This window comes from Pongo abelii, chromosome 5 (genome assembly GCF_028885655.2).
Source record: "Pongo abelii isolate AG06213 chromosome 5, NHGRI_mPonAbe1-v2.0_pri, whole genome shotgun sequence".
Classification (NCBI taxonomy): Eukaryota; Metazoa; Chordata; class Mammalia; order Primates; family Hominidae; genus Pongo; species Pongo abelii.
In genome coordinates this window covers 30,727,672-30,750,928 of record NC_071990.2, presented here as the reverse complement: position 1 = coordinate 30,750,928, position 23,257 = coordinate 30,727,672, and the positions used below count along the sequence as shown (strand labels likewise).

Sequence of the window (23,257 nt, the reverse complement as noted above, 5' to 3'; positions counted from 1 at the left end):
ACTTTGGGAGGCAAGGTGGGTAGATCACCTGAGGTCAGGAGTTCAAGATGAGCCTGGCCAACATGGCGAAACCCCACCTCTACTAAAAAATACAAAAATTAGCCAGGCGTGGTGGCTCATGCCTGTAATTCCAGCATTTTGGGAGGCCGAAGGCGGTTGGATCACCTGAGGTCAGGAGTTCGATACCAGCCTGACCAACATGGAGAAACCCCGTCTCTACTAAAAAATACAAAATTAGCTTGGCGTGGTGGTGCATGCTGGTAATCCCAGCTACTCCGGAGGCTGAGGCAGGAGAATCGCTTGAACCTGGGAGTCAGAGATTGTGGTGAGCCAAAATCATGCCATTGCAACAAGAGCAAAACTCCGTCTAAAAAAAAAAAAAGAAAAGAAAAGAAAAGAAAAAGAAATTAACTGGGCCTGGTGACTCACGCCTGTAATCCCAACACTTTGAGAGGCTGAGGCGGGTGGATCACGAGGTCAGGAGATCAAGATCATCCTGTCCAACATGGTGAAACCCCCTCTCTACTAAAAATATAAAAATTAGCTGGGTGTGGTGGCGTGCGCCTGTAGTCCCAGCTACTCGTGAGGCTGAGGCAGAAGAATCACTTGAACCAGGGAGTCAGAGTTTGCAGTGAGCCGAGATCATGCCACTGCACTCCAGCCTGGCTATAGAGGGAGACTCTGTCTCAAAAAATACTAATAATAATAAAATTAGCTGGGCATGGTGGCATGTGGCTGTAATCCCAGCTACTGGGGAGGCTGAGGCTGCAGAATCACTTGAACCTGGGAAGCAGAGGTTGCAGTGAGCTGAGATCATGCCACTGCACTCCAGCCTAGGTGACAGAGAAAGATTCTGTCTCAAAAAAAAAAAAAAAATTTAGCCAGGTGTGGTGGCACATGCCTGTAATCCCAGCTACTTGGAATGCTGAGGTGGGAGGAGGTCGAGGCTGCAATGAGCCATGATTGTGCAACTACATTCCAGCCTGGGTAACAGAGCAAGACCCTGTCTCAAAAAAAAAAAAAAAAAAAGGAAAAGAAAACAGTTGTTCAAACAAATTCTTGTACGTGAGTGTTCATATCAGCACTTTTTACAATAGCCAAAAAGGTGGAAACAACACAAATGTTCATCAGCAAATGAGTGGATAAACAATTGTGATATACCCATACAATCAAATATTATTCAACCATAAAAAAGGATGAAATACTGATATATGCTACAATATTTTGAGGATGAACATCAAAATATTTTGCTAAATGAAGGAAAGCCAGAAACAGAACACATATTATATGATTACACATGTAAGGAATATCCAGAATAAGTAAACCCATAGAGAACAAGAGCAGATTTGTGGTTGCCAGTGGCTGTGGGGTGGGGGGGATGAGAAAATGGGGAGTAACTTCATGGGTATAGAGTTTTATTTTGGGGTGATGAAAATGTTTTGAAGGCCCAGCGTGTGGTAGCTCATGCCTGTAATCCCAGCACTTCAGGAGGCTGGGGCAGGTGGATCACTTGAGGTCAGGAGTTAGAGACTAGCTGGACCAACATGGTGAAACCCTGTCACTACTAAAAATACAAAATTAGCCAGGCGTGGTGGCACATGTCTGTAATCCCAGCTACTTGGGAGGCTGAGCAGGAGAACTGCTTGAACCTGGGTGGCAGAGGTTGCAGTGAGCAGAGATAAGCCATTGCACTCCAGCCTGGGCAATAAGAGCAAAGCTCCATCTCAAAAAAAAAAAAAAAAAAAAAAAAAACATGTTTTGAAACTAGATAGAGGTGGTGGTTGTACCTATTACTAATGTACTAATGTACTAAATACCATTATATTATTCTCTTTAAAGTGGTTAGGCTAGGCCGGGTGTGGTGGCTCACGCCTGTAATCCCAGCACTGTGGGAGGCCAAGGTGGGTGGATCACCGGAGGTCAGGAGTTCGAGACTAGCCTGGCCAACATGGTGAAACCCTATCTCTATTAAAAATACAAAAATTAGCCAGGTGTGGTGGTGGGCGCCTGTAATCCCAGCTACTCGGGAGGCTGAGGCAGGAGAATCACATGAACCCAAGAGGCAGAGGTTGCAGTAAGCCAAGATCGCGCCATTGCACTCCAGCCTGGGCAATAAGAGCAAAACTCTGTCTCAAAAATAAATAAATAAATAAATAAAATAAAGTGGTTAGGCAGGACATGGTGGCACCCTGGGAGGCTAAGGCAGCAGAATCATTTGAGCCAAGGAGTTTGAGACCAACCTGGGCATCATAGTGAGACCCCATCACTACAAAAAATAAAAAGTTAGCTGAATGTTGTGGCACATGCCTGTAGTCCCAACTACTCAGCAGGCTGAGGCAAGAGGACCATTTGCCCAGAAGTTCGAGGTTGCAGTGAGCTGTGATCATACCACTGCACTCCAGCCTGGACCACAACTCAAAAAAAAAAGGTTAATTTTATGTTGCATGAATTTCAATTTTTAAAAAATGGTTGATTACTTATGTACACTTTTCTGCATGTAAGTAATACTTAAGTTTGGAAAACTGGTGTAGTAGAAATAGCATGAGATTTGCCAAGCATTTTGCTGGCTATTAAACATATCTAATCTCATAATATACATTAAGCACAGCCATTGTAGAGGTGGCAGACAGTATGACCCAGATAAATATTAGTCCCCGTGCACAATTCAAAGCTTTCATACTCTAAAATTGTCCATGTCCCGGAGGCCTTGATTTCTTTCCTTCCATTTTTTTTTTTTTTTTTTTTTGAGACAGAGTTTCACTCTTGTTGCCCAGGCTGGGTTCAATGGCATGATCTCGGCTCACCGCAGCCTCTACCTCTAGGGTTCAAGTGATTCTCCTGCCTCAGCCTCCTGAGTAGCTGGGATTACAGGCATGCACCACCACGCCCGGCTAATTTTGTATTTTTGGTAGAGACAGGGTTTCTCCATGTTGGTGAGGCTGGTCTCGAACTCCCGACCTCAGGTGATCCACCCGCCTTGGCCTCGCAAAGTGCTGGGATTACAGGCGTGAGCCACCGCGCCCGGCTCCATTTTTGTTGTTGTTGTTGTTGTTGAGATGGAGTCTTGTTCTGTTGCCCAGGCTGGAGTGCAGTGGTGCGATCTCGGCTTACTGCAACCTCTGCCTCCCAGGTTCAAGCAATTCTCCTGCCTCAGCCTCCCAAGTAGTTGGGACTACAGGTGTGTGCCACCACACCTGGCTAATTTTTGTATTTTTAGTAGAGACAGGGTTTCACCACATTGGTCAGGCTGGTCTCGAACCCCTGACCTCGTGATCCACCCACCTAGGCCTCCCATAGTGCTGGGATAACAGGAATGAGCCACCGCGCCCAGCTCCTTTTTTTTTTTGAGACGGAATCTCACTCTGTCACCCAGGCTGGAGTCCAGTGGCGAGATCTCAGCTTATCACAACCTCCACCTCCCAGGTTCAAGCGATTCTCCTGCCTCAGCCTCTCGAGAAGCTGGGATTACAGGCCCCTGCCACCACACCTGGCTAATTTTTGTCTTTTAAGTAGAGATGAGGTTTCACCATGTTGGCCAGGCTGGTCTCAAACTCCTGACTTCAGATGATCCAACTGCCTCGGCCTCCCAAGTGCTGGGATTACAGCTGTGAGCCACTGCGCCCAGCCAGAGACCCTGATTTCTTACCATACCTGCTGTCTGTAGAGCACCATGTAGCACTCAGCTACACTCCCTCTTCATGAGTGGTACTGTTTGAATGCCTCAGGTTAAACATCTAAAAATTAAGGATCTTTTCTTACACTTTTCTTACATCTTTTCCTTGGTTTTTTTTTGAGACAGAGTCTTGCACCATCACCCAGTGGATTCTCCTGCCTCAGCCTCCCAAGTAGCTGGGATTACAGGCGCACACCACCATACCCAGCTAATTTTTAAAATTCTTTAGTAGAAATGGGGTTTCACCACGTTGGCCATTCTGATCTCGAACTCCTGGTCTAAAGTGATCCAACCACCTAAGCCTCCCAAAGTGCTGGGATTACAGGTGTGAGCCACCGAGTCTGGCCTCTTACACTTCCAACGAACCCCATAGCTTGTAGCACATTGCTTTGTGTGGTGTCTCTATTCATGGTCCTAGCAGGAAATGAATAGCACAGTCAAATTAGGATAATTTGGGGGAGAGTTTAATAAAGTGATAATTACAAAGAAATAGGCAGGGTGTAGGGAAATCAGAAAGAATAGTGCAGTGCCTTAGTACCCACAGCTCTGTTGTGATCACCACCAAGCTCAAAAAGATGAGGACGGAGCAGTCGTGTAGAGAGGACTTTCTCTTTTTTTTTTTTTTTTTTTATTTTTTTGAGACGGAGTCTTGCTCTGTCGCCCAGGCTGGAGTGCAGTGGCGGGATCTCGGCTCACTGCAAGCTCCGCCTCCCGGGTTCACGCCATTCTCCTGCCTCAGCCTCCCGAGTAGCTGGGACTACAGGCGCCCGCCACCGCGCCCGGCTAATTTTTTAAATATTTTTAGTAGAGACGGGGTTTCACCGTGGTCTCGATCTCCTCACCTCGTGATCCACCCACCTCGGCCTCCCAAAGTGCTGGGATTACAGGCGTGAGCCACCGCGCCCGGCAAGAGGACTTTCTCAATAAAAACTGTGACTTTCATTGATACCGTCCGTTTGGGACAACTTACTGAAGCAGAAAGCAGGGTGGAGACTGAATTCAAGGGAAAACATAAGATGTCTGGTACAGCATACAACAGCGTTGATTCAGAGGAGGGTGGGAGTACTGAGCCCAGGAGACGGAGAAGGAATGTAAAGCCTGCGAGAGGCTGCTCAGCAATTTTCTGGTCCCTTAGCCTACGGGATTAGCAGCTTCCTAACTCAGGCAATTATCTCTCTGGACCTGTTTCTTCTAAGTTTATGGAATTAGTCTAATGATATCTAAGGTCCCTACTATGTGCACGTCTACTGTGACAAGGTCTTTAGCTGCATGATCTTTAATTCTGACAAAGGTTACTATCACAAATATTTTAACATTTTTACTCTCGTGGTTACTAATCAACAATCTCTGGCACTATTATAACAAACCTTTCAGTATTTACAGAGAAGTTATTTGCCCTTCTTAGCAACTGGCCAGTCAACAACTCAACTTTATAGTAAGTTACAGAATTTATTCCGTACATTGTATTCTGTACAATGTATTCCATACATTAATTTATTTTGTGGTAAAACAGTAACTTTTCATTTTAGATGGGAAAACTAGACGAGCTGAGATTCAACCCTCGTGAGCGGCTGCAGAGCCGCTACCCTTAACAGCTCTCTCTCGGGATTCTAACATTCCCTTCTGTGACGGAGAGACCACAGGCCGGGACACGCATCCCGGGACGGATCCACAGCTGGATGGGGAAGGCTGAGCCCGGCGGGCCGGAAGCCCGGCGGTGGCGTGCAGGAGCCCCGCCCTCCTAGGCTGGATTCGGCCGGGGGCGGGGCCGCGGGCGGGGCCTGTGGCAGCGGGAACCCCGACCCCGCCCCTTTCCCCACCCCTCCATTTCTCGCCATGGCCCCTGCACTGCTCCTGGTCCCTGCTGCCCTCGCCTCTTTCATCCTGGCCTTTGGCACCGGAGTGGAGTTCGTGCGCTTTACCTCCCTTCGGCCACTTCTTGGAGGGATCCCGGAGTCTGGTGGTCCGGGTGAGCGGGAGGGATCGAGGATGAATTGGGAGTAGGAAGGTGGAGCCGTAGGAGAGGGATCGAGGGCGGGGCTTGGAAACAAATGACAGGGGAAGTCCAAGAGAGGGAACTCGAACCTTGAAAGCGACCGAGAAGCTACAGGGGAGGGAGACCTGAGTTCTAAATTAGGAACTCAAGGATTAGAGTTTTGGAGAGGCGGGAGAGTGAGGACTGAGGGAGCCGAAAAGGGCGGTAACTGGAGTATTCTAAGTAAAGTGTTTTGTAGAGAGGAGTGTTGAAAGGAGAGTGTTAAAAAGGAGCATTTGGAGAACCGAAGTAAGAGGGGCAATCCAGCGGTGGCCTCTCCAGCCATGCTTTTTGCAACTGCCTAACATGCGTTGTTCTATAAATCCTCTTCCCCAGGTTTGCAGGAGGCCTAGGGAAGAGGGCAGAAACTAGGGATGGAAAAGTGTGATGGGCACAGCCTAGAGAGGAAGCATTAAGGCTCTTGAAAGCAGTAAGGGACATGGCCTGGGGCTCCAAGAGGAGATGAGGGTGGGGGAAACATTCTGCCACTGTTTTGATCTTTTGTCTCTTTTTCTCTCAACTTCCTGTAGATGCCCGCCAGGGATGGCTGGCTGCCCTGCAGGACCGCAGCATCCTTGCCCCCCTGGCATGGGATCTGGGGCTCCTGCTTCTATTTGTTGGGCAGCACAGCCTCATGGCAGCTGAAAGAGTGAAGGCATGGACATCCCGGTACTTTGGGGTCCTTCAGAGGTCACTGTATGTGGCCTGCACTGCCCTGGCCTTGCAGGTATGAGGCCCTGGCCTTGCAGGTACGAAATCCTGGCAGTTGAGTCCCCAAGGGAGACCAAGTGTGGGAGTGGTGCCCTGGATTGGAGGGGCAAAATATGGGTTCAGGAGGAGAACTGAGGAACTAATCTCAGCTTCCATTCCTCCACAGCACATATCCTACTTTTTATCAAGAAGGGTGTACTTGTCCTTCCCCAAGCACAAGATGTGCATTCTCACCTCTGCAACTTTGTTTATGTCCTGCTTGAGATTCCCTTCCTTCCCTTCAGTCCTACCCTTTCTTCAAAACCACTTCCCTAGGTCTGAAGAGAAGGCCTTGTCTGTCTTTTCATTGGGTGGTTGGCACAGGCTACTACTTTGTGTAGCTATCAGGTCACCCCATCTGTTCCATAAGTTCTCAGGGTAGAGACAGGCCATCCTTACATCTTTGGGACCTCACCCAGCACGCACCCTCCACATGGTGAATATTTGGTGGTGGTGATGCTTAGGAGAGAGGTTGGGGAGAGTTGCAGGCTAGCCTGTGGTGGGGGCAGATCTGGGTCTGGGTCTCCCAAGGTCGGGCAGAGTAAGCCACTGGGATACCCAGCCCCTTATCCTTCCACAGCTGGTGATGCGGTACTGGGAGCCCGTACCCAGAGGCCCTGTGTTGTGGGAGGCTCGGGCTGAGCCATGGGCCACCTGGGTGCCCCTCCTCTGCTTTGTGCTCCATGTCATCTCCTGGCTCCTCATCTTTAGCATCCTTCTCGTCTTTGACTATGCTGAGCTCATGGGCCTCAAACAGGTGAGGCTCCGAGATCCCTACCTATGACCTCTGACCCGTTTTAGCACTCCTCATTCCCTTTCAAGGGTTTTCCTCCTCCCATGCTCTTCTACTGTCTCCTTGCTTCTCCCTCGTGGCCCTTCCCTTTGACTTTCCCTCATAAGGGCAGCAAGCATGGGCCTCCTGGGCCTGGGGAAGGTACATGGATCAGAAGTCAGGATCAGGGGTCCAAGGCTCAGAAGGGGGGTTCCTGGGCCTTAGTTCTAGAAGGGTGGTGCCTGGAAGAGGAGAAAAGAAGTGCCCAAGCTGAGAAAAGGGCTTGACTCCATTTCTAAGCTCTTCTCCCTCTCTTAGGTATACTACCATGTGCTGGGGCTGGGCGAGCCTCTGGCCCTGAAGTCTCCCCGGGCTCTCAGACTCTTCTCCCACCTGCGCCACCCAGTGTGTGTGGAGCTGCTGACAGTGCTGTGGGTGGTGCCTACCCTGGGCACGGACCGTCTCCTCCTTGCTTTCCTCCTTACCCTCTACCTGGGCCTGGCTCATGGGCTTGATCAGCAAGACCTCCGCTACCTCCGGGCCCAGCTACAAAGAAAACTCCACCTGCTCTCTCGGCCCCAGGATGGGGAGGCAGAGTGAGGAGCTCACTCTGGTTACAAGCCCTATTCTTCCTCTCCCCCTGAATTCTAAATCCTTAACATCCAGGCCCTGGCTGCTTCATGCCAGAGGCCCAAATCCATGGACTGAAGGAGCTGCCCCTTCTACTACTTGAGACTTTATTCTCTGGGTCCAGCTCCATACCCTAAATTCTGAGTTTCAGCCACTGAACTCCAAGGTCCACTTCTCACCAGCAAGAAAGAGCGGGGTATGGAAGTCATCTGTCCCCTCACTGTTTAGGGCATGACACTCTCCCCCTCAACAGCCTCCTGAGAAGGTAAGGATCTGCCCTGACCACTCCCCTGGCACTGTTACTTGCCTCTGCACCTCAGGGGTCCCCTTCTCCACCGCTGGCTTCCACTCCAAGAAGCTGGACCAGGGTCTGCAAGTTCAACGGTCACAACTGTCCCTCTAGGCCCCAACCTTGCCTCACCACTCCCAGCCGTAGTCTCTGCACCTCATTAGGCCCTGCCTCTGGGCTCAGACCCCAACCTAGTCAAGGGGATTCTCCTACTCTTAACTCGATGACTTGGGGCTCCCTGCTCTCCCGAGGAAGATGCTCTGCAGGAAAATAAAAGTCAGCCTTTTTCTACATATGGCATGCAGTCTGTCAGTGTCTCCCAAGCTGCAGTGCTGAGTTTGGGAAAGAAAGCCAGAGGGAGCCTGGGAGCACCAAACTGGAGTCTGGGCAGCCACCACGCCCTCTGGCAACCTCTGGGGTTCGGCCACCCCCGCAGACCCGCCTCCACTTTGCCAGAGCGGCCGGGTCCCCATTCCCATTCCTTGAAATCCCCTTTTTCCCGGCAGCCGACCTGGAGACCCAAGGGAGACAGGTTGAAGCTAGAAAGAGTCGGGGCAGCAGCTCTGGTAGGGGAGGGAGCTTCCAAAACCTCTGGCTTCTGAGCGCCTCTCCTGCCTGCCGCCCATCCACAAGGCCCCCCACAGCCTGGCGGCTGCCCTCGACCCTGCAAAACAAAGGACTTCAGAGGCTGGACCTACAGACCCAGATGAGAAGGCAGAAGCGTAGGGAGGAGCGGCAGGAGATGGGAAGGGCGGGCCCGGCTCCGAGCAGCTGCCGCTTCCTCCCAAAGTCCCACGAGGGGCCTGAGTCACGGGCCACCGCCCTGGGTCGGCGAGCTGGGGGAAGGGATCTGGACACCTGGGGTGTCCGGGCGGGAAGCTGGCGAGGGTCTCTGGGGACAGAGCGGAGGACCAGTGGTTGGGGCGAGAAGAGGGCAGTCCCAGAGCGAGTCCCACGCGGGGTGGGAGGGAGCTAGGCCCCGCCCTCTCCTCGGCTCCGCCCTGCGCCCCCTTCCCTCTCCTCATTGTCCTTAGACAAAGCGGTCGCCGCCCCCGCCCGGCCCCCTGGTCTCTGTCTCCGTCCCTCCTCCTTTGCTGCCTCTTTCCCTCCTCCTCTCCCTCCCTCCTCCCCTCCCTCCAGTCTCCGGATCTCCCTCGGTCCCTCTCTCCTCCTCTTCCTCTCTCTGGACGCCCGGCTCCTCTGCACCCCCTCCCCCTGGGGTCCCGCGGCGTGTGAGTTGACTGAGGGGCTCAGACTTGGGGAGTGGGTGTCTCCTCGCCCCTGTCCTTGCTGCCGTCCCTGGCCCGGACCTTGGCTGTCTCCTCTTTGTGCTGAGATTGTCAGTCTGTGCGGCCAGAGCGGGGTGGAGACGGCCAGCTCTGTCACGGCTTCATGAGAGCGGGGACGGGGCGTAGGACTTGCAGGCGCCGGGGAGAAGAGACATGGAGCCGGCCCTTGGCACTCTGGGGTCGCGTGGCGCAGTCGGTGGGGGAGGCAGGCGGTGGTGACAGGACAGGGTGGGGGTGGACGCCAGGGTTCTGGGAACGCGCTGGCAGCCCTGACGCCCGGGTTCCGAAAGTCCCGGGGGTGGGTATTTCCCCCGACCCGCCTCGGGGGCGGAGTGCGGGGCAGAGGGGTGGGGGCTGGGGAGAGGCGTGGCCCGAGCGGTGCTGGAAGCGGAGCCGGGACCTTTGGGGCCCGCGCTGAGACGCGCCGGGCTGCTGCCGCCGCGCTCCTTTCCCCTCTTCCCTGGTTTCCCTTCTCCTCTAGACCTGTTCGCTCTCCGCCCCTCCTTGCCTCCCCAACACCCCCTCAGGTCCCGTTGCCTCCTGGTCCTTTCAGGGATTCCTGGTCCTTCCTTCCCACACTAGCCTCCCTGGGGTATCGCTGAGGCAGCCTGGCCTGCACCCAGGTTCCCCTCACCCCAGCCACATTTCTCTCTTCTCCCTCACGCCAACTTTCCTTTTCGCCCTTCTCTCTCTTTCTCACATCCTAGAGACTGTCTTTAATACGCATTAACCCTGTACTGCCACATCTGGCTCCTGCCCTCATTGCCTCCAATCGGGACTCTTCCTCTCACATCACCCCCACCACCCCCAACTTGGGCTCACAACTTCTCTTCACTTTTTCCATTTCCCCGTTCTCTGCCTTCCGTCTTTCCCTCTGTCCTCATCCTTAGCCCCTCTGCCCTGCTTTGTGTCCCACCTCTCCCCCTCCACTTCCTCTCCTCCCACCCTCAGTCTCACCCCCTGGGCTGTCTCACTCTCTGGAGCCTCTCCTTCCTGTTCTCTGTCCCCAGTGCTCCCTACCCTCACCTCAAGGCGACCATGGCCACCATCCCAGACTGGAAGCTACAGCTGCTAGCCCGGCGCCGGCAGGAGGAGGCGTCGGTTCGAGGCCGGGAGAAAGCAGAACGGGAGCGCCTGTCCCAGATGCCAGCCTGGAAGCGAGGGCTCCTGGAGCGCCGTCGGGCCAAGCTTGGGCTGTCCCCTGGGGAGCCTAGCCCTGTGCCAGGGACTGCAGAGTCTGGACCTCCAGACCCAGATGAGTCTGCAGTCCTTCTGGAGGCCATCGGGCCAGTGCACCAGAACCGATTCATCCGGCAGGAGCGGCAGCAGCAGCAGCAGCAACAACAACGGAGTGAAGAGCTGCTAGCAGAGAGAAAGCCTGGGCCTCTGGAGGCCCGGGAGCGGAGACCCAGCCCTGGGGAGATGCGGGATCAGAGCCCCAAGGGAAGAGAGTCAAGAGAAGAGAGACTAAGCCCGAGGGAGACCAGAGAGAGGAGGCTGGGGATAGGGGGAGCCCAAGAGTCGAGCCTGAGGCCTCTGGAGGCTCGGGACTGGAGACAAAGCCCAGGAGAGGTGGGAGACAGGAGCTCCAGACTGTCAGAGGCATGGAAATGGAGGCTGAGTCCTGGAGAAACTCCAGAGCGGAGTCTGAGACTAGCAGAGTCTCGAGAGCAAAGCCCCAGGAGAAAAGAGGTGGAAAGTAGACTGAGCCCAGGGGAATCTGCCTACCAGAAGTTGGGCCTGACAGAGGCCCATAAATGGAGACCTGACTCCAGAGAGTCTCAGGAACAGAGTTTGGTACAACTGGAGGCAACAGAGTGGAGGCTGAGGTCAGGAGAAGAAAGACAAGGCTACTCGGAAGAATGTGGGAGAAAAGAAGAGTGGCCAGTTCCAGGGGTGGCTCCAAAAGAGACTGCAGAGCTGTCCGAGACCCTGACAAGGGAGGCCCAAGGCAACAGTTCCGCAGGAGTGGAGGCAGCAGAGCGGAGGCCTGTGGAAGATGGCGAGAGGGGCATGAAGCCAACAGAAGGGTGGAAATGGACCCTGAACTCCGGGAAGGCTCGAGAATGGACACCCAGGGACATAGAGGCTCAAACTCAGAAACCAGAACCTCCAGAGTCAGCAGAGAAGCGTCTGGAATCTCCCAGTGTGGAGGCTGGAGAAGGGGAGGCTGAGAAGGAGGAGGCGGGGGCTCAGGGCAGGCCTCTGAGAGCCCTGCAGAACTGCTGCTCTGTGCCCTCCCCCCTCCCACCAGAGGACGCTGGGACTGGAGGCCTGAGACAGCAGGAAGAGGAAGCAGTGGAACTCCAGCCCCCAGGGCCACCAGCCCCTCTGTCTCCCCCACCCCCAGCCCCAACTGCCCCCCAACCTCCTGGGGATCCCCTCATGAGCCGCCTGTTCTATGGGGTGAAGGCAGGGCCAGGAATGGGGGCCCCCCGCCGCAGTGGACACACCTTCACCGTCAACCCCCGGCGGTCTGTGCCCCCTGCGACCCCAGCCACCCCAACCTCTCCAGCCACAGCTGATGCTGCAGTCCCGGGGGCTGGGAAGAAGCGGTACCCAACTGCCGAGGAGATCTTGGTTCTGGGGGGCTACCTCCGTCTCAGCCGCAGCTGCCTTGCCAAGGGGTCCCCCGAAAGACACCACAAACAGGTAGGGAAGCAGCCAAGCCAGACTTCTTAGAAGTCCACTTGTCAATTTTCTCTGGACTCTGATCTTTCTTTCTTTTTTATACCCGTTTTCTTGTCTTCCTCTATTCTTTCTTGTTAATTCCTGCCACCACCCTTCCTCACTCTGCACATACACCCTTCCTTCTCAGAGCCCTTCTTTTCCATTTTGAACCCAAAAGATCCTGCCCCAGCAAAGGCCGTCTCTGGGTGTGTCTCTTTCAGGGTGTGCCGGGCTGCTCATTCTCCCTTCCCTTGGGCTCTGAGTTTCCAACCCCCTTTTCTTTCCTTCCTTTCCTGAGTGTGACCCGCCCCAGCCCATCCTGTGGGAGAGCCCAAAGTGACGAGTTTGAATCAATGAGGGCAGGGTCACCAGGGTGAAAGCACTTGCAGTTTTTCTGGGGAGAAGGGATAGGGAGCCTGGGGTGGTGGAGGGGGTGAGGTGGGTTTGTGTTCTAGGGAGAAACTGCAGGGAGAAATGAATGGAGAAAGGTCCAGCTGCCCCGTGGGAAGGAGGGCAGAGCTGAATAGGGACACCCTAGGATGGAGGGGAGAGGGGAGATGGAACCGGGCCGGCCAAAGAGCAGAGAGAAGGCTTTTGAACCCCGATCTGCCCCATGGGAGACACACAGAGAGGCCATTTGAAGTGGGTGACCTCGGGGTTGCACACCCCCAGCTGGGCCACTGCTTCAGACAGTGCTCCCTTCTCTCTTGGGACAAGAAAAGCCTTCTCCTCTTCCAAAATACCCCCACCCCTCACTCCCCCATCCTTCCTCCCTGGGTTTCCCCTCCCTCCCAAGAACTGGCTCAGGGATCGCTTTTCCCTTCTCTTCCTGCCATCCTGGACTTTCCCTCCCCTTAGGGTAGCAAAAGAGAGAAGTGAATTTGGAGACAGCTTTGAGAACAGGCACTGGCCAGGGAGCACAGTGGGAGTTCTGGACAGGGGTCGGGGCTGAGGCCAGCAGAGGGTCAGAGGTTAGACTTGCAACAAAGACCTGCAGGAAAGTGGGGGCAGCCAGGATGACTCCCCCTGGCCCTGGCCTCACTTCTTCCCTGTGCACACCCATCTGTTTCCAGCTTGAAAATCTCTAGGGAGAGAGAGGTCCCACACTCAGACATCTCAGACTTAGGAAGTCCCTCCAGTCACACACATCTCCCCAGAGCCTGGGAAGCCCAGTCTCATTCTCATCCCATGTGTTAACATCCTCAGATTTGAATTTTTTGTGTCCTCAGTGTCAGTGGGGAACCACAGGGACTAAAGATACGGGTTAAGCCTGGAGTGGAGGGGGGTTCATTTGATCCCCCAATTCATCTTCACATGAGGCGTAAGCTCCCACCCCTAAGCCATGGTGCTTGGGAACCTACCCTCAGCCCTCTGACTGCTACCAGCCTGTTCCCCTCAGGGCTGGGCAGATGAAAAAAACAGAAGTCCGGAAATGCTACCCGGGTGAGGTGTTCAGAAAAGTCACTTCCTACTGAGAGAGGCTTGTGCCTCTGGGGAAGAATGAGCAGAGGGAAGCATGAAGCTTTGGGGCCCAAAGCCCAGGGAGCATCCCAGGGGAGCCAGGAAGCAAGTGCAGGGCAGGACCTGTGCTGGTGACCATACCTAGGCCAGAGAGCAGGGGAGCCGGAAGCAGATCGCCCAAACAGGAAGCCTGGGGTGGGGGCCGGAAGGCTGGTGGAGCTGAGTGGGGAACCCTGGGCCCTGGGCCTGCCAGATCTGTGCTCAGGATGTGGTGAGAGAATAAGGAAGCAGCCGCTGCTTGGGTGGGGGTGGGGAAGAGGCAGCACAGAGTTCCTCTGACCCAGACGCCTCACCCTCCACCCTCTACCCCCTCTCAGCACCCTGTTCTTCAGGGACTGGGTGCCTTGTCCCAGCTCTGCTGCAACACACTGGCTCAGGAATAGGAGATAGGAGGACCCTGCCACCAACCCCCGCTTCACCTTCCCTAAATAACTCGTTTGCAGGCTAATTCCATCAAACTTATCCCTGCCATCAGGAGAGAAATCCCAGCCCTGCCACTGGAGCCCAGGAGATGGCTGTGGCTGGTGCCCTACCCCAGAGGCCTCTTGGTTGGGCTGAGAGACCGGCCCCATTGTGACCTTATATAGCTGATGGGAGAGGAGTGAGTGAGTCACCTCCTCTCTACCCCCCCACTCCCATGCAGGCTGTGCATTCCTGAGAAGCCCAGTCAGAAGTTGGTGGGGGGTGAGAAGAGAGGCAGGGTGGGGGGGAGATATAAACATAAACCGAGAGCAAATAAAATAAGTCATTTTCAGAGTAGAAAATAAAGTACAGAGGTTATTATTCCAAAAGAGGATATGAGAAGAAAACAAAAATGGGTTCCCAGAAATGAGGGTAAATCTGTCAGTTACAGAAACCTAAGTGGTCCCTTCTGAGAACTTGGGATATAAGCAGTCTGGCTGCTGTCACTAGATTCTACCAGCAGTTCCACAGACATGAATTGGGGGTCAAATGTGTACAGGCTGGACCACCCGCAGATTGTTTCCCCAGCGTTCGTCCTCTGATGGCACCTCATGTGAGGTCTGAACAAACCCTAACCTCTTGCACTGTACCAACTTCTAAGCTCCTTTTTTTTTTCTTTTCTTTTCTTTTTTTTTTTTTTTTTTCTGAGACAGTCTCGCTGTCTCCCAGCCTGGAGTTCAATGGTGAGATTTCGGCTCACTGCAACCTCCACCTCCCAGGTTCAAGTGATTCTCCAGCCTCAGCCTCCTGAGTAGCTGGAATTACAGGCGCATGCCACCATACCCGGCTAATTTTAGTATTTTTAGTAGAGACGGGGTTTCACCACGTTGGCCAGGCTTATCTCGAACTCCTGACCTCAAGTGATCCACCTGTCTTGGCCTCCCAAAGTGCTGGGATTACAGGGGTGAGCCACCTTACCCGGCCCCAAGCTCCTTTCAACAGCAGACGTGAGTATAATATATTAGTAAATTATCTAGTAAGTTAGAAGGTGGTAAGTGATTATGGAAAAAAAAAATAGAACAGTGGAACTTAGAGGGTCAGGAGGTAGGGGGAGTGAATATGGAGACTTCAAAATAGGGTGATCAGGAGGGTCAGAGCCATGGGGATATTTCGGGGGTGTGTTCCAGGCAGAAGGAATAGCTAGTACTGTTCTGGTCCTGAGGTGGGAGTGCGTGGAGGGAACCAAGGCCAGTGTGGCTGGAGTGGAGGAAGAGGCCAGAGAGACAAGGGGAGGGTGGCATACTGGGAGCACCCTGTAGGCTTTGGTCAGGCTCTGGGCACCTTGGGGGCAATCAAGTAGACTTTTTTTTTTTTTGAGACGGAGTCTCGCTCTCTTGCCCAAGCTGTAGAGCAGTGGCGTGACCTCGGCTCACTGCAACCTCTGCCTCCCAGGTTCAAGCGATTCTCCTGCCTCGTCCTCTCGAGTAGCTGGGACTACAGGCGCATGCCACCATGCCCAGCTAATTTTTTTGTATTTTTAGTAGAGACGGGTTTCACCATGTTGGCCAGGATGGTCTCAATCTCTTGACCTTGTGATCCGCCCACCTCAGCCTCCCAAAGTGCTGGGATTATAGGCATGAACCACCGTGCCCAGCCTGGAGTAGACTTTTTGCTCCAGGTGAGATGGTGAGACACTGCAGGATTTGGAGCGAACAAGGAGTAACATATACAGTTCCTGAGTTCCACCTTCCCATGGGGACCCAGGTGTCATATCTGATTTTTTTTTTCTTTTTTAGAGACAGTGTTACTCTATTGCCCAGGCTGGTCTCGAACTCCTGGGCTCAAGAAATCCTCCCGCCTCAACCTCCCAAAGTGCTGGGATTACAGGTGTGAGCCACCATGCCTGACTGGTGTCATATTGATGGAGCTCTTAACAACCACCTGCCCAGCCACCCTTCTGGCTTCTCTCTTTTCATACCTCAGTCCATTAGGTGACTCAGGGATGTACGGCTGACCCCAAGTCTTCCCAAACAGATGCCAGGGAAGGCCTGAGTAGATCATTTGGACCTTTCCAAGTAGTTCACATGGAATCCTCCTGCTGTCTCCCTAATCCCTTTGGCTCCTAGACTTAATCTCACCCTGCCCCTTCCCCCTGAGCTTCTTAATAGGGCAAAGGGGAAGGGTAGAAAGGCAGTGAGAACAGCTGGGACTCGCCTGCTCTTGGGACAGTGTGATTACCAAGGGTTTTCTGTGCCCTGTCTGGTATTTTGTCTCTGTGCCTGTCCCTTTGGGCACACTGTGGACCCCCACCCCAGGTTTGTGTGGACTTTTCTTTCTGCCCTTGTCATCTCCCCCAGCCTTTCAGGGTGTCAGCGGCTCATCTTTCCCCTGTGCGTTGCTGGAGTCTCTTGGTTCCTCTCGGCCTTTCTGTTCATCTCCCATCTCTTCCCAGGCCCTAGACTCCCTTTGCTATGGATAGGAGAAGAATGAGGAGAGTAGGAGGGAACAGGTGCCCAGGGTCCTGGGTTTCGCATAGGACAGCAAGGGGCCATGGGTATGAAAACCTTGCTTTTGTCTGAGACTCGCTCCCCAGCCAGTTCTTTCCCCACTGGCCGGCCAGTCTGCTGGGCTCCTCTGGGAAGTTTACTCGATTGCCCCCAAGGTGCCCAAAGACTCGGTTCTGATCACAAGACTTATCGCCATGTATTTTAATTTCTTTTTACCCCTCTGCCTCCCACACTCGAAAGAGCAGAGACCTTGGTCTTATATTATTCACTTTTGCCTCCCAAGCCCCTGCCAACGTACAGGGCAAAGTCTGATGTTTTGAAATATGATGGAAGAGGGAAACTCTAGGATTGGAGAGCCAGTATGGAAAGGAAAACTGGATCCTAGAGTGCATGGGGAGAGTGAGTGGGGCACCTAAGTCCAGCCCCCACCCCCACGTTCCGCCAGTCCCACCTGCTCCCTTGCAGACTCCGCCCCCCCCGCCCCCGCTTTCTCCCCCTCAACCCCCCGCGGGCTTCTCCCCTGCTGACCTTGCCTCCTGCCCCCTTTTTCTCCCTCCTTCAGCTTAAGATCTCCTTCAGCGAGACAGCCCTGGAGACCACGTACCAATACCCCTCCGAGAGTTCGGTACTGGAGGAGCTGGGCCCGGAGCCTGAGGTCCCCAGTGCCCCCAACCCCCAAGCAGCCCAACCCGACGACGAAGAGGATGAGGAAGAGCTGCTGCTGCTGCAGCCAGAGCTCCAGGGCGGGCTGCGCACCAAGGCCCTGATCGTGGGTAAGCGGAGGCTCCGCCGGCCCGAGGGCGCCCCCTGCTGTCAGAGCGGGCGCTGAGGTCCAGGAGAGAAGAGGAGGGAGGATTGCATGTAGGCGCTTGCAAGGGGCTTGGCGGGTCCTCTGGTCCAACCTGCTCCTTTAACAGATGGGCAAACTGAGGTCCTGGGCAGTGAAGTACACCTTGAGTCTTCAGGTTTCAAAACGAGAACTCTTCCTGAGTGCTGTAATCTGGTCAAAACCACAGGGTGGGTCGACAGGCCTGAGTTGGAATTCCAGCTTGTCTCTTAATTGTGTGATCTCAGGGAAACCATCTGATCTCTGGCTTTAGTTTATTATTTATGAAATGAAGTTAATAATAACTACCTCCTGTGGCTCATGCCTGTAATCCCAGCACTTCGGGAAGCCAAGACGGGTGGATCGCTTGAGCCCAGGAGTTCAAGACCACCCTGGGCAACATGGCAAAATCCTGTCTCTATAAAAAAATACAAAAATTATCCAGGTGTGGGCCGGGCATGGTGGCTCACGCCTGTAATCCCAGCACTTTGGGAGGCCGAGGCGGGCGGATCACAAAGTCAGGAGATCGAGACCATCCTGGCTGACACGGTGAAACCCCATCTTTACTAAAAATACAAAAAAAATTAGCCGGGCGTGGTGGCAGGCGCCTGTAGTCCCAGCTCCTTGGGAGGCTGATGCAGGAGAATGGCGTGAACCTGGAAGGCGGAGCTTGCAGTGAGCCGAGATAGCGCTGCTGCACTCCAGCCTGGACGACAGAGCGAGACTCCGTCTCAAAAAAAAAAAAAAAAAAAATTAGCCAGGTGTGGCAGTGCGCAGCTGTGGTTCCAGGTACTTGGCAGGCGGAGGTGGGAGGATCGTTTGACCTCAGGAATTAGAGGCTGTAGTGAGCCGATATTGCACCACCCACTGCACTCCAGCCTGGGCAACAGAGGAAGACCCTGTCTCAAAAGAAACAAACAGGCCAGGCACGGTGGCTCACGCCTGTAATCCCAGCACTTTGGGAGGCCCAGGCAGTGGATCACTCAAGGTCAGAAGTTCAAGACTAGCCTAGCCAACATAGTGAAAACTCATCTCTACTAAAAATATAAAAATTAGTTAGGCACGGAGGCGGACACCTGTAATCCCTGCTACTCGGGAGTCTGAGGCAGGAGTATCACTTGAACCCGGGAAGCAGAGGTTGCAGTGAGCCGAGATGACGCCGCCGCACTCCAGCCTGGGCGACAGAATGAAATTCTGTCTCAAAAAAACAGAAACCAAAAACTGCCTCCTAAAGTTGTAGAAAAGATTAATTTATTTTATTTATTTATTTATTTTGAGACAGTGTCTCCCTCTGTCTCCCAGACTAGAGTGCAGTGGCACAACCTTGGCTCACTGCAACCTCTGCCTCCCAAGTTCAAGCGATTCTTGTGCCTCAGCCTCTTGAGTGGCTGGGACTACAGATGTGTACCATCACACCTGGCGAGTTTTTATATTTTTAGTAGAGACAGGGTTTCCCCATGTTGGCCAGGCTGGTCTTGAACTCCGGACCTCAAGTGATCCTCCCGCCTCAGCCTCCCAAATTGCTCGGATTACAGGCGCTCCAGGCCAAGATTAAGTAATTTTTGTGAAGTACCAAGAGCCACAGCTGGATATCAAATTACTTAATCTCTCCTGGAGTTACGGTGAGATTAAACAGTTATAAGGATGCCTGGCACAGAGTCCGAGCTAAATGAGTGATGGATGTGGTTACTGGTGGTAACGTGCTTTAGATATGGAAGATATTATAGGACTTCCTGCATGCCAACTGCCCTTCAATTTGTGTATGTGGGAAGGGTTGGCCAAAAGCAGAGGCTCTCACTCATTCTCTATCATTATTGCCCCCTCTCCCACAGATGAGTCCTGCCGGCGGTGACCATCTTCCAACATAGGGATATACTTCCCTCCTTCTTATAACTGAAGATCCTGGAGCCCGGAAGATTCAGGGCAGACAGACCCTGATAATGAGCCTGGCAGGGAAGGGCAACCAACATCTTGTAACTTGCTTTCCCCACCCTGTTTCTGGGGGCAGAGCCAATTGCCCAATTTCTACCCTAATCCAAAGTCTCTGGTGTGGATGGGATTAAACGTGCTGGTGCATCCTAGGTGATCCAAGAGTGAGCACCAAGTCCTAAGAAGGGGCACAGAACTCCCTGGAGGGTGGAGATGGAGCACCTGCCTCCTGTGGCAGGGTACACTATCCCCACAGCCTTCCTCCCCACCATCCTGTGGGGACTCTCGGGATTTAAGCACTTGTTTCTCTGGGAGGCCCAGACCCCACTCCATTTATAGGCACATCTCCTTCATTTCCTAGGTCACTGCCCCTTTGTTTACAGCTCCTGCCTCCTCCCTTGACCACAGCCTGGTTTACAAATTCCACCAGCTCCCAGCCCCACCTGCCAAAGTCCCAGGTTTACAAGCCACGCTTACTTGCTGTGTCTGCGTGGAATTCTCTCCTCTGTCCCCTCCAGTCTCCTCATTGGAGTGACCTGAAGGTGTGGCTTCCTCCACTTTTTCTCAGTATTACTTTGCCTTAGTTTTCCCCAAGAGGGAAGGCTGGAAATCTTAACTCTGTACCCCTTGATAGTTATTTAATTCTGTTTCTCCTAGTGGTTCACAATTGAACTGAATTGAGATGGTGTCGGGTGGCTAAGGAGACACCTCACCTCTCCTCCCCCATTGTGCCACCTTTATCAATTGCCTGTTTTGTTTTGTTTTTTAACTTTCCATAATAAAATGGAGTTCTCTTCAACTCGTCTGCTTCTCCTTCTTTAGAAAAAAAAAGGGTATGTGAGGGGAGGCTCTGGTGGCTGGGGGAGAGGAAAATGATGGGGGATGAACCAGGAACTTGGCACTGACACGTCAAAAGGGGTCTGGGAAGCTGCGCATGGGTTTCATGCAGGACAAGCAGGTGACATGAGAAAGGGCAGTTGAAGTTGTCCACTAGACTGGAAGTGCCATGAGGGCTGACTACATCAGCTGGATTCACTGCAATATCCCGTACCTGTCAACTAGTAGACACGGAATTATTTCTAGAATGAATGACAACGAATGAATAGAAGAAAAGGGTTAAAATATTGCAGAGGACACTGAGTTGAAGGGTTCTAGTATTCAGAAGCCTGCTGCCATGAAGGCAGCTAGGTAGTGTATGACACAACCCACGTGGCTAAGCCAGGGATATTTACTTGAAGAGCTGGGGCTATGAATAGTAAATCTGAAATTGCTGCAAAATGAAGTAAGTATGTACAAGAGTCAGTTTCCTGGAAAAGTTCTCCTGTGATAGACAATGGATTTTATATCGTTAAAGGCCTAAAGACCGGGCACGGTGGCTCACGCCTGTGATCCCAGCACTTTGAGAGGCTGAGGTGGGCGGATCATAAGGTCAGGAGATCTAGACCATCCTGGCTAACACGGTGAAACCCCGTCTCTATTAAAAATACAAAAAATTAGCCGGGCGTGGTGGGGGGCGCCTGTAGTCCCAGCTACTCAGGAGGCTGAGGCAGGAGAATGGCATGAACCCAGGAGGTGGAGCTTGCAGTGAGCCAGATCGCGCCATTGCACTCCAGCCTGGGCTGCAGAGCGAGCCTCCATCTCAAAAAAAAAAAAAAACAAAAAAACGTTTAAAAACCATCTTGATAATGCATGGCTTTGGTGCCCATATAGTTGATATTCGGGATTTTCCCATTTCAAAGAATATCTTATACAAATGTGGAACATCAATATTTTACTCATCAGGTATTTTTGTTTGTTTGTTGTTAGCTCTCCAGGCTAACAAAGATATGGTTGAATAGTTATTGTCCTTCTACCACTACAAGTTGCTCCTCTCAGACTGGTCAGAGGAGGCCCCACGCCTTTACCATAAAACAAAATATATCAGACAAATTGAACTTAAGCATACGCCAAAGGTTTTCAATTTACTAGCAAGAGAACAAGCCAGGTGTCAAAAGACTCAGCCAGTTCCGAGAAGGTCTGGGTAGGGAAGGAAACAGAATGATTATATTAGTAGCCTGTTAGGTAAAGCTCTTAAAAAGTTTCCAGTTGTGACCCAGGAAAACAGAGTTAGGAAGCTCTGAGATGCCAGGGGTGCTCACAGTCCATCTCAGAAACAGAAAACAATGCATTCAAGAGGTCAGGCCAGGTGTGGTGGCTCACGCCTGTAATCCTAACACTTTGGGAGGCCAAGGCGGGTGGATTGCCTCAGCTGAGGAGTTTGAGACCAGCCTGGGCAACACGATGAAACCCCGTCTCTACTAAAGTACAAAAAATTAGCTGGACGTGGTGGCACGCACCTGTAGTCCTGGCTACTTGGGAGGCTGAGGCAGGAGAATTGCTTGAACCCCCGAGGTGGAGGTTGCAGTGAGCCAAGATCACGCCACTGCACTCCAGCCTGGGCGACAGAGCGAGACTCCGAGACTCTGTCTCCAAAAAAAAAAAAAAAAAAGGCAGTGATGTAGATCCACTTGTGGCTATTAATAAGAATAACGTTTCATTTCCTAACCATAGTGCCTGGTAACTGCAATTAATCATAAAAGTATGATGCAGGGTCAAACAAATCAGACAGCAGAGCATCAAGTGACAAATTCAGCTTTTTTTTTTTTTTTTTGAGGCATAGTCTTGGTCTGTCGCCTAGGTTGGAGTGCCTGATCTCAGCTCACTGCAACCTCTGGCTCCCGGGCTCAAGAGATTCTCCTGTCTCAGGCCCAGTGCGGTGGCTCACGCCTGTAATCCCAGCACTTTGGGAGGCCAAGACAGACAGATCATGAGGTCAGGAGTTTGAGACCAGCCTGACCAACATGGTAAAACCCCGTCTCTATTAAAAATACAAAAATTAGCTGGGCATGATGGCACATGCCTGTCACACCTGTAATTCCAGCTACTCAGGAGGCTGAGGCAGGAGAATCACTTGAACCTGGGGGGCGGAAGTTGCAGTGAGCCGAGATCGTGCCATTGCACTCCAGTCTGGGCAACAGAGCGAGACTCTGTCTCCAAAAAAAAAAAAAAATTCTCCTGTCTCAGTCTCCAGAGTAGCTGGGACCACAGGTGCACACCTCCACACCTGGCTAATTTTTTGTAGAGATGGCAGGGTCTCACCATGTTGCCCAGGCTGGTCTCAAACCCCTGGTCTCAAGTTATCCTCCTGCCTCAGCCTCCCAAAGTGCTGGGATTACAGCAAGAACCACTGCACCTGGACTTGCTTACTTTTAAATAAGCAGCCACCAGTGATTTTCTCAAGCTGTTAGCAAAAATGCAGAACACAGTTTGCCTATTCCTTAGTTTGGAGATTTTGTCTTTAACAACTTTCCCCAGTTCCCCAGTTTCTTCCTGCCTAGAGGTCTTCCCTTATACCTGACCTGTCTTCACTCCTGCTGCAGGCAAACCAGTCCTAGCAAAGGTCACTTTTTTGTTTGTTTGAGACAGAGTCTTCCTCTGTCGCTCAGGCTGGAGTGCAGTGGTGGGATCTCGGCTCACTGCAAACTCCGCTTCCCACGTTCAAACGATTCTCCTGCCTCAGCTTCCCGAGTAGCTGGGACTACAGGCACACACCACCACGCCCGGCTAATTTTTATATTTTTAGTAGAGACAGGGTTTCGCCATCTTGGCCAGGCTGGTCTCGAACTCCTGACCTCAGGTAATCCGCCCGCCTTGGCCTCCCAAAGTGCTGGGATTACAGGCATGAGCCACCGCGCCCGGCCAACAATGCTAAAATGTTTTATGAGCATGGACCCGATCTTCCAATCTGAAATAGAATTTAAGTCCTCCCTTACTTCGTATAGTTTTTGGCTCTATAAAATTTCCATACTTTATTTATTATGTATCCTGTCCCTCCCCCACCGCAAAATGTAAATTTGGTAAGGAACTTTTGATTTGTCCTCTGCTATATCCCAGGGACGGAAAGCAATGAGCACACATTAGGCGT

General features: G+C 52.6%; 2 protein-coding genes across 7 annotated transcripts; both read left to right on the top strand.

Annotated features, from left to right (window-relative positions):
• Positions 1-5,201: 5,201 nt before the first annotated feature.
• Positions 5,202-8,442, top strand: NRM (nurim). 3 transcript variants are annotated; one of them, XM_009241618.3, is made up of 4 exons: positions 5,202-5,642; positions 6,239-6,435; positions 7,039-7,215; positions 7,549-8,442. In XM_009241618.3, exons 1-4 carry the CDS (start codon positions 5,510-5,512, stop codon positions 7,828-7,830), a joined length of 789 nt encoding a protein of 262 aa, XP_009239893.1. In that variant the 5' UTR covers positions 5,202-5,509; the 3' UTR covers positions 7,831-8,442. The 3 variants fall into 3 exon arrangements, with proteins under 3 accessions (XP_009239893.1, XP_054414615.1, XP_054414614.1); XM_054558640.2 differs by lacking the exon at positions 7,549-8,442 and having other exon boundaries at positions 5,350-5,642; positions 6,239-6,457; positions 7,039-7,174; XM_054558639.2 differs by lacking the exon at positions 7,039-7,215 and having other exon boundaries at positions 5,371-5,642.
• PPP1R18 (protein phosphatase 1 regulatory subunit 18) lies at positions 7,872-20,092 on the top strand. Of its 4 annotated transcripts, none has more exons than XM_054558638.2 (4): positions 7,872-8,125; positions 10,449-12,090; positions 17,101-17,311; positions 19,197-20,092. In XM_054558638.2, exons 2-4 carry the CDS (start codon positions 10,477-10,479, stop codon positions 19,214-19,216), a joined length of 1,845 nt encoding a protein of 614 aa, XP_054414613.2. In that variant the 5' UTR covers positions 7,872-8,125; positions 10,449-10,476; the 3' UTR covers positions 19,217-20,092. The 4 variants fall into 4 exon arrangements, with proteins under 4 accessions (XP_054414613.2, XP_063581244.1, XP_054414612.2 ...); XM_063725174.1 differs by lacking the exon at positions 7,872-8,125 and adding an exon at positions 8,553-8,715; XM_054558637.2 differs by lacking the exon at positions 7,872-8,125 and adding an exon at positions 9,204-9,634.
• The last annotated feature ends 3,165 nt before the right edge of the window (positions 20,093-23,257 follow it).

What these genes read in the sequence shown, in the direction of transcription:
- PPP1R18 (XM_054558638.2), top strand. Translation starts at nt 10,477, where the DNA reads ATGGCCACCATCCCAGACTGGAAGCTACAGCTGCTAGCCCGGCGCCGG. An exon ending in CCGAAAGACACCACAAACAG is followed by an intron (nt 12,091 to 17,100) that starts GTAGGGAAGCAG and finishes TCCCTCCTTCAG; the next exon opens with CTTAAGATCTCCTTCAGCGA. An exon ending in CACCAAGGCCCTGATCGTGG is followed by an intron (nt 17,312 to 19,196) that starts GTAAGCGGAGGC and finishes CCTCTCCCACAG; the next exon opens with ATGAGTCCTGCCGGCGGTGA.
- NRM (XM_009241618.3), top strand. Translation starts at nt 5,510, where the DNA reads ATGGCCCCTGCACTGCTCCTGGTCCCTGCTGCCCTCGCCTCTTTCATC. An exon ending in GCACTGCCCTGGCCTTGCAG is followed by an intron (nt 6,436 to 7,038) that starts GTATGAGGCCCT and finishes ATCCTTCCACAG; the next exon opens with CTGGTGATGCGGTACTGGGA. An exon ending in AGCTCATGGGCCTCAAACAG is followed by an intron (nt 7,216 to 7,548) that starts GTGAGGCTCCGA and finishes TCCCTCTCTTAG; the next exon opens with GTATACTACCATGTGCTGGG.